This window comes from Leptonychotes weddellii, chromosome 6 (genome assembly GCF_054177405.1).
Source record: "Leptonychotes weddellii isolate Sample4059 chromosome 6, ASM5417740v2, whole genome shotgun sequence".
Lineage (NCBI taxonomy): Eukaryota > Metazoa > Chordata > Mammalia > Carnivora > Phocidae > Leptonychotes > Leptonychotes weddellii.
The window spans coordinates 28489383-28502969 of record NC_138374.1 but is presented as its reverse complement, the minus strand read 5'-3'; the positions used below and the strand labels follow the sequence as shown (position 1 = coordinate 28502969).

Here is a 13587-nt window from a genome sequence, read left to right as displayed (position 1 = left end):
TAGAAGGGTAAGCTCCAAGAGCACGCAGATCTTTGACTTTCATTCTCTAATGTATTCCACTTACTCAGTACTGTGCTTGACACATAGCAGGTGCTCATTTAATAAAGGAGAAATATGGTACACTGCTCTACTAGTGAAAGTGCCAAATGGCAGTCCTTCCCCCTAGTTATCAATACCCAACGGCACGAGAAGCAAGGCAGGCTCAGGTGTTCCAGTAGGAAATGTCAGTTGAGAGCCCTCATATATTCGAATATTATCTAAATATTATCTATTATTATCTAAATAGTATCTATTATCTATTTAAGTTATCTGTGCCTATACCTCCACCATGTTCAAGACTGCGTGAACACTACTACATCTGAAGAGAACACACTGGGGGTAGGGGAAGTGGAGGTACTGGAGGAAATTTTAGCTCCAGGAGTAACACGCTAGGACCCAGAGGAAGATTAGAAGTAGTGACAGGTTCTGGTGAAGTCTGGCAGCAATGATACAAACATGAGACCACAAAAACTTAGATTACCAATAAACTTCAGAATTCCAGTCTAAAAGATCAAAAGATAGAAGAGGCAAGTCAGGAAGAAAGTCAGAAGAATGGATATATCCCCTAATACCCCGCTGTCCCTTCATCTCCATCCTTGAAGGAGGGAACCATTAAAATAAAATCTATTTTTTCCCATAAAGAACCAAAACTACCACCTGGACAAAACCAGCAACAATGCCAGTGGACTTATGATCTGAGCTCCATCTTGTATCTGCTGGTGGGAAGTGGGGGCATCTCTTCCTAGTCCTGATGTTCCTTTTTATGTGGAAAGATTTCCACCAGCAAAAGTTTCTGGTCTCACTCCACTCTCATCCCTTCCTTCCTAGAGGATGCACACATCTGCTCTGTTTCTCCACACTTTAAGTTTCTCAAGGGCAGGTGCTCATATATAGAAGCTTGAAACAGTCCAGCACTGAATGTGAGAAGTTGGTCTAATTCTGAGTTTCAATATTAAGGCCACCTGTCCACAGACATAAGTCACATTTTTCAATAGTAGCATCATTAATAATAAAAGTAACATTCTGGCTTTTGGTTTGCTGTATCTTTACTCAAAGATTGGTTTAAAGCACAGGCATGATGAAGGTGGCTTTTGACTGCTCGCCTAAAACCCTCTATCACCCTAGGACTCTAAGCTCACAGGTGAAATCACCACAAGCTCAATGTTTGAACTCCACGGCCTTAGCACAGTGCCCTGCATATGGCAGAGGCTCGTTAATGTTTGTGAAATTGAGCACATAATGAGTGTCTTAAAATACACAATTTACCTACCCTGTGTTGAAAAAAGGATGGATCGAGATATTTGTCAAATCGATCTTCAAATTTTACATCTGACTTTTTCCATTTCACCTGAAAAAAATTTTTTCACTTAAAAATAAAGGCCAGTAAACAAATTAGTAAGCTGATAACAAAGCCCTGAGCAAAATTAGGAAAGATTTATACACTTAGAACAAGAAGCTAGAAAAATGGTGGAAAGTTACTGCCAATTTGAGAAGCTGAAACATGTAAGATAAAAAACTAACCAACTGTCCTCTCTCTGTATTAACAAAACTTCCAACTTTACGTAGAGGGATCATTTCAGTTTTCAAGTACTATTAACTATTGCTGACTTATATATATACTCTGACCTGATAAATGTGGTTAGGAACTGAATTAGCTAGGCCAGTTAAAATAAGAATCCGTCCATCTTTGACTTTAGATTGCATTAGTTTTATTACAATTATCAAACTTCTTTGTAAGTTCAGTTACATAAATATCATTTGCACTAGTTACATATGCCTAAGCTTTAAAAAAATCTTTCAAAAACTGGCTCCTAGCAATGGATTCATTCCAGTTATCAGGAAAAAAACTGGCAAAGAGAGAGGCTACCTATATCAGATTTTTCTTCTTTCCACTATTTTTAATCCTAATGGAACAGAATTAACTTGACAGTTGCAAAGAGCTCTGACAAGCTCTTACTCTGCAGGAGTATCTTATTCCAACTGATAAAGCAAAACATGGTAAACTATACCCAACCAGCAATTTTCAAAACAGCTTCATCTCTATATGCAACAGTGAAAAGGGAAGAGAAACAACAAGGTATACTGCAATCTAAAAATGTAACCATGAAAAGACATGGCTGGTTCTAACTGCTCAGTTATAATGGTAAACTTTGCTGTAGCCAATGGTAAGTCCTGCAAATGCGTAAACTGTATTTAATACAGACCTGAAGCAAATCTCCCTGCTTTTAGGAGGCTTACTTATATACATTAAGGGAATACAGTTTTAATAATATTCTGTTGCACCCTATTTTCCTTTACTAAAGTAGTAAAACACACTTAACTGTTGCTATTAGGTCACAAACACTTCTTCCTATATACAATTATTTTAATACTTACTGAATATGACATCTGGATTTTAGTATTGGGAACCAGTTTCACCTTTCCTTCACTAGTCAAATTAACATCAACAATTCGATTTCCATTAAAACCTATTTCGAGTTTTTTGTACGTCCAAAGATAGTAATCTTCTCCATTTTCATCTGCTTCACCAACAATACCTACAAAGAAAATAGCACTTTATACAAGGTAATATCACTTAATGTTTAAAATATGTTAGAAGGTAAAAGCCCATTTAAAAAGTTTTTATAAACAAGCAATGTTACAATTATTCTTCATGGTTAGAAAAGGATAAAAGTACAGGCTGGACTTCTACTCTTTGTTAACTACTTGGCAAACATAAACCATGGTTATACCATGAATAGCTCAGCATAATCTATCACTAATTTGATCATCAAAGTTCATGCTTTGTCATGAGTAGTATCACCTTCATTGTAATAATTATCACCTTATACGTGTATACTTCCTAATACCTGAAAATTTCAGGGAAGTATGGTCACCATCTGGTACGGTCACCCAGTTAGTAGTAGTCAAGCTAAAATTAAAACCAAGTTCTCCAGAGTCCCAATCCAGTACTTTCTCTAATAACCTAAGATCTACACATTCCTAAGTAAGCTGCACATATGTGTGTTATCAGTACCAAAACTTAAAATGCCTCCTCTTTATGCTTCAAGTAGTGGACCTATCCTTGGTAAATCATCAAAATGAAAGAAGTGTTGAAGATAAATGTTAATGGGGCACTAGTTTAAAATGATCATTTTGGGGTTTTTTTTTTAAGATTTTTTATTTATTCATATGAGAGAGAGAGAGTGCGTGTGCACAAGCAGGGAGGAGGAGCAGAGGGAGAGGAAGGAGCAGACTTACGGCTGAGCAGGGAGCACGACACAGGGCTTGATCCCAGGACCCTGGAATCATGACCTGAGCTGAAGAAGACATTTTAACTGACTGAGCGATCTAGGCGCCCCTAAAATGATCATTTTGACCATAGTTTGGGATACTAAAAGAAGACCCAAACAGTGTCAGGACAACAGGTGGTAGCTGAGAATCTACCTCTTGTGCCCTCATAATGTCAGCTATTTATCTATGTTCCCTACTCAAACCTACAGACTTCCTAAGAGCCTTATCCACTAAAACTGACTCCTTAGGGCCTTCCCTCTTTGGTCAATGCATCTTATTACAGTATTAGGGGAAAATAAGATCATTTCTTATTAAGGATTATTTGCTTATTAACCAAAGTTGTTCTCTCAAACTGATACAAATTCAAGGAATATATTTCATTGTGTTTGGGGTCGCAGAGGGATAATGAAATCCTTCTAATAATTTCATCAAGGTTTATTTACCTATCTACACTGAAAACTCTGGGGGTGGAGACACAATTATACCAAATAAGAAGCTATTCTCTACAGGGCTTTTAAAAGATGCTGAAACACCCCAAAAAAAGTCAAATAAGAATTTTTTCTCTGACAAGAATTCCCATAGTTCAGACATTCTTGAACACCCAAATGTACTCTCCTAAACATGGCAGACCCTAGAATCCCAGGGCTAAAAAAGATTTATTTTAGGACAGGAAAGCACAGTTGCCATGTTGTTAAGGAGACCCACAGAAATGACTGAAAAAACCCTAAGGTTCCAGACAATAAACCCAAAAGCAAAGGAAAAGAACAAGGGAGGAACCTGCTCTTTCACCAAAAAAAGAGGAAACCCTAACTAATGGGTTCTCCTGAACAGGCTCAGAAATCTTGAGTGAATATTCAGCACATCTTCTTGCTACCCTCGGAGCTGATCACAGAAATGTCTGAGTTAATGTAATACTAATTATAGTCATTATATGAAATGCTTACTATTTATACCTAATTAACATGCAACAGAGCAGCAATGATGCATACAATTATATCTTGAGATTGACTTTCTTACAAATTTCATCTCAGCACTACATTAAACTCTGGTCTGATATTTTCAGTATTTCAGTTTGCTGCTCATGAATATAGTAGTCTGCTAACAATTTTCACAATTAGAATATTCATTATATATAAGAACAGGTGTCCAAAGGAAAAAAAAAAAAAAACAAACTAAGAGACTAATACGATCAAACATGCTGGCTGATAGCTGCCTGTGCTTTGCATTTAAAGTAATTTAATCAGATTCTTAACAAGTTCGCCATCTTCATGCAGCCAATCCAGCTATACGACTCTCCCTACCCAGTCACTCGTATACATCTGGCAGAGCTCTGTGCCTTGCAAGCTGTCACCCATATGAGAAACAAAGGGACAAAGAGCAGCTGTGGTCCCCAAACGCCCTGCCAATTGCAATAAGTAGGCAACTACCCAGGTTTTTTTTCACCCCTTTTAGAATATTCACTTACTTTATACTGACTTGATATAAACTAACTCATTTCAACAGTACATAGATATAATTCCTTTACCTAATAGTGTTCTCCTGAAGCTACATATAAATATATCCTTTAAAAAAAACAAAAACAAAAAAACAAGCAACTAAAATCAAGTCCAACACAAATAAAGTTTGGATTTTGCATGGGTTTGTATTAACTATGTCATAGCTCCTCTCCACTAACACAGATAAATAAGAGCTAAAACATTAAAAAAATTTTTTAAAGATTTTATTTATTTATTTGACAGAGAGGGACACGGCGAGAGAGGGAACACAAGCAGGGGGAGTGGGAGAGGGAGAAGCAGGCTTCCCACCGAGCAGGGAGCCCGATGCAGGACTTGATCCCAGGACCCTGGGATCATGACCTGAGCCGAAGGCAGACGCTTAACGACTGAGCCACCCAGGCGCCCAACATTAACAATTTTTAAGGGTGCCTTTCAGTAGGGCATGCGACTCTTGATTTTGGGGTTGTAAGTCTGACCCCATGTTGAGTGTAGAAATTACTTAAAGATAAAAATCTTAAAAAAAAAAAAAAACATGAAAAAAAATTTAAACATACAGTGTTTTGGAAAATAACATAGGAACTAGTGAAACAAGTAATTCAGGAGACTGTCTTATCTAAAAACCACACTACCAGTTCCACGTGAGAGAAAGCCAAAATAAAACTTCAAAATCCTATTTAGTTCCTTTGATTGTATTTGATAGAATAAGTCAAAATAAGATATGAAAAAAATGGGGGAAGGGAGGAATTTCAGATTGTTCAAAATACCTTTTAATTCCTTGAACCTGAAAAGTTATACTATGTAAAAGTTGTATTTTGAGGGAGTTTCATATAAGGCTTGACAACAAAAACCGCTTCAAGTAACAGAAAACCATAAAATTGGTGTTAAAATCATTCTGTGGAAAATACTGAAAACATATTTCCTGATTCACAATCAATCCCCTTAAAACTCATTATATAAGTCATGCTTATTATGCAAATATTCCCAAATTTTAAATATAACATACAATACCTACCCCATATTGGTAAGTCATCTATGTACATCTGGTACCAGTAGTGATTTTTGATAGCATACACAAATGCATCTCTCTTTTCTTTATCTAAGTCAATTTCACAGTAAGTGGCTGGCATCACATCATCTGCATAAGATAAAAATTGCAAATTAGCACACTGGTTTATAAATTAGTTATAGGAAAAATAACACAAGAAAAAGCCAACATTTCCTGAAATTAAAATTTGTATTCATAATCATTGGATCTAGGTGATAAGTATATGAGGGTTCAGTATATAATTCTTTCCCTTTTTATTTATGTTTTAAGATTTTTTTCAAAATAAAAGAATCTAACCATCTTCACTTTCAAAGATTATCTTATTACATGAAAAAAGTTGTCCTTTATATAAAGAAAATTATATAAGAACACATAAAATAATTTTAAACGAATAATTTGCTTTAAAAAACAAAACAAAAAAAAGCTTAAAACACGTAAGTTTTCATTTAACATACACAAAAACTCAAAAATATGATCCTAAATAGAACAACTTCTAGCTGTAAGATCTCTGAAATAAATATTCATTTTAACATTCTTGGAAATGCAAGTGACTAGAGGCCATAGATTCTATGAGGAATCCCAGTGACTCTTCATAATTAGAAAGATTAAAATAACAAACCTCTATCTAGCAGGTGTCACTGTTTATAAATTACCCAAAGGTCTCCTAGAGATGAGTCATTCCCACTCTTGACTGCTTTCAAAAATACTGCTACCACAATATTGTTCAGATGGTCTCTAACCTATAAACCTTTCAAATATGTGCTTTCAAAATGTGCTTATAAATAAGTACTAGGGATGCAATGTACAACATGATGACTATAGCTAATACTGCTGCATGACATATAGGAAGGTCTTTAAGAGTAAATCCTAAGAGTTCTCATCACAAGGAGAAAATTTTTTTCTTCATTCTTCTTTTCTTTCTGTTTGTGGTAATCATTTCACAATATGTAAATCAAACCGTCATACTATATGCCTTAAGCTTATACAGTCATATATGTCATTATTTCTCAATAAAACTGGAGAAAAATGTGCTTATGGTCATTAGTTTCTAAACACAACAAAACCCAAAAAACCTGCAAACACGCTAGATGTCCACTGAAATTATTAAATTGTTTTTGTATATTACTTACACAATTAGAATAAAAGATAAATCTTAACAACAAAAAAAGAAAGCACAGTTGTTTAAGTTCTCCTGTACTGTATTATTGGTTATTTAGAACCTGAAATACAATTCCCCACCAGAAACAATGTTAAATTTCTTAAATGTTGATTAAAACTGCTTAAACATAAACTGCAGCTGAACCATGATTAGTGGCCAGCTACAATATTATTTCCATGAGAAATGGCAATCTGAGTTATAACTCCAGACACTAGCAACTTGTCTCCTCAACCCTCAACAAGAGAGAATAGCTTCCCCTTATTATAGCTCAGCCCAGAGTGGGCACCCCAAAACCACACCACCAAAGATGGCAGGAAACACTGAAGTCCCATAAAGGAGGGATAGGGAAATACTCCTACTCCCAAAGTAGGAGAAGGTAACTGCTTTGTTGTCTCCAACAACAATGGTCCCATACAAATTTCCTTTCTATCAAGGCCCTTATAGGCAGCGAGGAATTTAGGATTTTCATAATGACAAACACTGAGGCTGAGCAGAGAAGGGAGGGAAGGTTAGGCCATGAGGTGGCTACAAAGGGTTCCTCCAGCAGGAGCTAGAGAACTAGTAGCAAGAGGTCCCCAAACAGGATTTCCGTGGAGTGCAATAATGCACAAAGGGCAGCAGGCAACTACAGCAACAAGGGGAGAAAGAGAACCACAGGAAGGTCCAGGCTTGGGTAGCAACAAACGGCTGTGGGAGACCTCAGAGCAAAACACTGCAAAGCCACCAAATCCCTTGCTGTTAAAATCAGACAGTCACTGACAATCGCCATTAACAATGTGGCGGTTTTATGTATGAAGTTCTGAGATCTACAATACGGCATTGACCTGCATGAAGCTTTTCAGATTCCTTACTGTGTGAACTGTGTTCAGCTCTCTCTTGCCCAACTATCTATCGTCCTCTCTCCCTAACTCCAGCCAAACTCAACTACCTGCAGTTCCCACACATCTTGTGCTCTCTTGGCCTCTGGACTTTTTGGCCTATGCTGGAAAGTCCACCACAAATGTCCATCCTAAAATACTTCCCATCCCCTTACCCTCTCCTCCACAGAGTAATCCTTGATTCCCCACCCCTCACACTTCTCAAACCCCACAGCCTGTCCCTTCCTCTGAAGTCCCATGGCTTTCTCTCCACACTTCCCTACGGTACCTAGGTCTATACCACTTATAACCTCATACCAGTATCTTAGTTCCTCAAAAGACCATCATGTATTGAGAGCTATGTCTATACTGATTACATCCTTTTTACCCCCGGCTATGCCTGTTTCAGTACCCTGAACAGAACAGGCACTAAACAAATAAAAAATTTTAGCAAATTTTAAGAGCATGATTTTCCATTTATTCGGCAAAGAAAAACACAAAGTATATTACAGTATGTACATATACATGCATCTGTATATGATTAGGGTGTCTGTGTGTGTTTGTGTATAGGAGAAAATGTCAATATAAACAAATGAAATTTTTTAGCAGAGTTATCTCAGAATGATTCACAAAGAGGTCTTGAAGAGTATCTTTCACTGATGTAAAATCTAGTAAAGAAATGTGGTCAAAGGGAATAACCTATCTTTATGGCAGGCTATAAAAAGGACCTTGGTTGATCATATTTTAATGAAATTCCTCTTGCAGGCATGTGGGCAAATACAAACATCACAAATAATTGAAGAGTCTGGTTGCTCAACTAAAACAGCACTTTTCTCAGGAGGGAGCCGCTTTGAAGATAACTAATGTAATGTGCCTGAATATGCCAAATCATTATTCAGCATTCTATAGAACTGGAAAACAATCTGAAAAATCTATCACCATAAATCACTGCTTTAACATTATAAAAGGGCATACATTTCTCAGATGAAATACACACCTATGAATTCTGAAGAGGATACAATTAAGATTTCACCAATGTAAATATATTACACGGGGGAGAAAACAAACAAAACCAAAGGTACAAAGTGGCAACTGTTAATACTGATTTTTCAAGCAGAAAGCAAGAGTAGTTCCTGCAAACTACCTACCAAGTCTGTCATCATTTCACAATAACACTCCAGACTAATAACTGAACAGACAGTGAAAATATTGAAAAAAGAATGTGGTAATTATTTGAGTTCTCTAAGAACATATTATGCCTAGCTTTATTAGCTTTCTCTTGATAGCATTACCAAATTGGAAATCACAAATGCTCTACCTCAAGTTCAACAGCACTCAGTAATTTTTCATGAAGTCACTATAGACAAATTTATTAAAAAAACAGTCAGAAACTTGAGTTTTAGTCTGGGTTCTACTATTTATTAGCTATGTGAATAAAAAAAAAAATCATTTAGCTTCTGTGAAGCTCAGATCCCTCGGCCATAAAACAGAGATAACATCTATGCTATCTCCTTCCCAGAGTTGTTTTAAGGATTAAAAGTGTCAGTACATTCACAGACCATGTTAAGTTTCCTTGCGCCACACAAGTCTGAGAATCTAATGAAAGTAGTATCTCCCTTGCCCCCCCAAAATGCACATTCACACAAAACTAAGTGTACAATTTCAGAGAACGCATGGACCCCTGAAGCCAGAGCTTCTGGTTCAACTTTGTATATCCAAGCCTACCACACTGCTGATAGAGTCATGTTAAGCATATATATGAGTATTGATTAACTGGCCAACCTATCTGCAATATTAACTGTACAATTTTTTCTAGATGACTAATTGGCAATATGCATCAAAAACTGCCTTAAAAATGTTGATATCCTTTGATTCAGTAATTCCACTTCCAAGAATTTATCCTAATAAAAGACTCAGAGACACATTAAAATACTTATGTGCTAGGGTAGCCAAATGCATTATTTCCAATAGGAAAAAAAGGCAAAAAAAAGCAAGGAATGAAGGGAGGAAAGGAAAAGGAAAAGGAAAAGGAAAAGGAGAAGGGAAGGGAAGGGAAGGGAAGGGAAGAGAGAAAAATAATCAGAATATCTTATAACTGGGAAATAGGGAAAATTACAATATCCAAGTTACAGAATACTACATAAACACATTTTTTTAAAAATTAACAATATGAAGACAACCTCATAGATGTTAGAGTAAAAACTAATTTATATGTAACTTATTAACAGTTAGTAAGTAGTATCTGACAAATACTAAGCTCTGTATGTTACACAAATTTTTTGAAATCATATATATATAACATGAACCCAATTTTTAAAAACTCTAAATAATGTGGATGAATGTAAAGAAAGAAGTAAAAATGGAAGAAAATGTTAATGGTAATTACATCCAGATGATTTTTATTTTCTTCTTTCTATTTCTCTGTAGTTTCTAAATTTTGTACAGTGATCTTATATCATTACATCAAAATCAGAAAAAAATATATACATATATATCCTTTTGGGAAAAAAAAAGACAGATATCAATCTGGAGTAGAACAATGTTATCAATGGCTTGAATAAGAATTTATAAAAAGCCCATGCTATTCAAATTTGCAGTTAGCACAAGGCTTAAGGAACTGCTAACACCAAGAATTCAAAATACCTAGATTCAAGATTCAATACAAGATTCAAATTATTTGGTCTGGCTAAAACACTTTGGGTGAAACCAGGAGCACAAAATATGGCACTGAGTGCCCAGACTTCCAATTAAACAAGGCAGGCTAACCACAAGTATGTCTTTTCCCTCCTGAAACTCCATTAAAATGTCAATAAAGGAATAAAAAGGATGTAGTACACAAGGACAAAAAGAAGACATTAAGAAAAAATCTCAACATATTTTTGGAAAATTGAAAATGAATAGAAGATGGCAAAGCAGAGGAAACCGTAACAGAACAAAAGGGGGTTGGTGTCACCAAACACAAGAGACACTTGAGACACTCACACATCGAGAAGTAGGGAACAGATATAGGGCTGAACACATAGGGGAATTGCATAAAAATATGTTTATGGAAGGCTTGGATGCCCAAGGCCCCTTCTCCACCCATTACAAAGCTAGATGAACAACCTCAACTCCTCCCTACAGTAGACCAGAGGCATCTTCCCCTAGAGAACTCCACCATAAAACCTGCAGAATTAGGGACTGCAAGGAGAGTAGAATCCAGGGACTGAAAACAGGGTGGGGGGATTAAGTTAAGTAAAAATCTTTAGGTTGAATGAAAGGACCTGCCACTTTCCCAGCCCTTTCCCCACTCTTTGGCAATCAGGCCTTTACCACCAGACAGGTATCTGGAGGGACACACTGCATAGTGGTTAAAAGCTCAAACTCTAGCACTGTGTTCTCTAGGCTCAAATCCTTACTCTGCCACTTTCCATCTGTGAATCCTTGGACAAGTTACTTAACCTCAGGGCCCCTACTCCTCACCTGAAAAATAAGGATAATACACCTCATAACATGGAGGAAGAAAATCGTGAAGAATGAGAATCATTGAATTTGAAATATATAGGATTCCAACCAGCCCTTGGCATTTCTCTCTACCTGTAGTACTCTCAACTTATCATTTCACTCCAGAGAAGCAGAAGAAATACTTATGAAACAATTTCATCCCTCTATTAAGTTGGGATATTCAAGGAAAAGAAAATTCAAAAGAAGATCAATAAAACAAATGGGAGGAAAGAATCCTTTAGAAGCCATCAATTTTTCAATAATATCCTTCATTATACTGCAAGCGTTTGCAAATGAAGGGGAAGGGAAGTGGACAGTGACCTCCCCTGGTTAGGAACTACTATTCCAGATCATCCAAAGATCACAGTGGACCAATTATCTAAAGAACAGAGAGGCACAGACTGCTCAGGTGCTACACAATTAATTGAGAGCTTACAATGTCTTAATAGCTAAGGATGCAAGAGTGAGCAAGAATGCCACTGTCTCTGCCCTAGCAGAACTAACTAAAGTACCCAGCAGGCTAGTGCAACAGCCTGAGATAAATCAAATCCTATAATCAGTAAACTAATTTAACATTTCAGAATTGCTAGTACCAAATTAAGTTGGAACTAGAGACCTACATTATGTGCTATTAGTATACCTATCAATGACCATTTTTAAAATGGAAACTATGTATCAGGAACTTTGATAAATGCTCTACATAAATTACCTCACTTAAACAACAATTCTATTAAACAGATATTATTTCCCTCATTTCACAGGTGAGGACAATGAGATCAAAGAGGTGGGATAATTTGTCCATGACTACACAAGTAGGCAGAGGCGGTGCTGGGATGCATCAAGTCTGACTTGTTTTTTCCAATCCACAACGGTCAGGTTCCAAGAGGTATCCTCTAAAATCAGAGGATAATGAATTCAGGCCTGGTTCAAAGATACCCCATTTAATTCTGCCCTTTTCTTTTTAATTTTCTCTAAATGTTCTCAATTTAGTACTTTGTCTAGTGGTAGTATATATAACATTATTACAGGGAAAAAAGTTGTGCATAAAATCTCAAGTAAGAGGCATCCTACATTGACTTAAAACTATCGACTAGTTCCCTAAAAGTCTATTTAGTGACCTTCATTTTATGAAATACCAATCCATTTAGCCTGATAGAATCTACTAAATTTAAAAAAAAGCCGTGTGTGTATGTATCTATGTGCACATGTGTGATATATACATATATAGTATTTTCTAGTTTCAAAATATTTCCAAAATTTTATTTTCTTATACCTTCAGAAGAACCTTTAAAAATCAAATACTTGAGAAGTGAAAAGATTAACAATATAAATATTTCTATAATTCACATAGGGACAGAAGGTTCTAGTTTCTGTGGCATTATTAATATGCTGTGATATGCCTTGGGTAAATCATTTCATCTCTGGGCCTCACTAAAGGGAAATCAGATGACACAATCTCTAAGGTGCACCAAACCTTTGAAAATTCTATGACAGTACAAATAACCAGGAAACCTCATAAAACATTTTCAAAGCATGATCAACTATGTCTTTGTACAGGACAAGCAAGGGACTACAGTAGAAAAAGAAATCTAATCAGCATTTACTTTTTCATCTGGACCACTTGATTTAGCAGCTCCCTTAAGCAGCATATCCGCGTTGGAGATGCAGAGCTGACAAGACTCCAAGGAACCGCCAACTCTTGGGGAATAACACCTGGCCAGTTCTTGTTCTTTTCATCTAAAGGTACTCAGTCGGAAATTAAAGTAAACCCCACTTTTATAGCCCATGAAAACTGTTTCCCTCTATCTAAACAACCTTTCCATCTCAGCCTCAAGGAACTAATAAAAGAAGAAAGGTGAAGACAGCTGAATGATTACTCTTCTTTAGTAAAACAGGGTGAGGATTTAAAAAAGTGATGAAATCTGTCCATGGTGTAGCAAAGTAGGACTCAGAGTTTTCACCTATTTGCTCTCTCTGGTTCCTCTTTAGCAAACTAGAAATGTGCACCAAACATGAAAAAGGAGAAAGTTATGTGAAAAAATGCAGATTGAGGTTTTCAAAGATCCCACACTCTAAGTTTTCTCCCTACTTGGAATTAAATATTTAGGTTACCTGATTAAATTAAAACACAAGCCTCAAAGCATGTTTACAATAGTTTATAAAGTTACAGGACAGGCCACTGTGGTTTAAATTTACAACTTAATTTTATAATTAAGCCTCAAAGAATATAGTGGT

At 36.3% G+C, this 13587-nt stretch overlaps 1 protein-coding gene across 1 annotated transcript in view; it reads right to left on the bottom strand.

The window, feature by feature from the left end:
- Positions 1-13587, bottom strand: part of TM9SF3 (transmembrane 9 superfamily member 3) — a 70849-nt gene that overhangs the window by 44747 nt on the left and 12515 nt on the right. Inside the window, exons 3-5 of the mRNA XM_081823730.1 lie at positions 5821-5943; positions 2416-2576; positions 1310-1387 (exon numbers count right to left, since the gene is read on the bottom strand). Coding sequence (XP_081679856.1) covers positions 1310-1387; positions 2416-2576; positions 5821-5943 — 362 coding nt within the window. The remainder of the gene's footprint in view (positions 1-1309; positions 1388-2415; positions 2577-5820; positions 5944-13587) is intronic.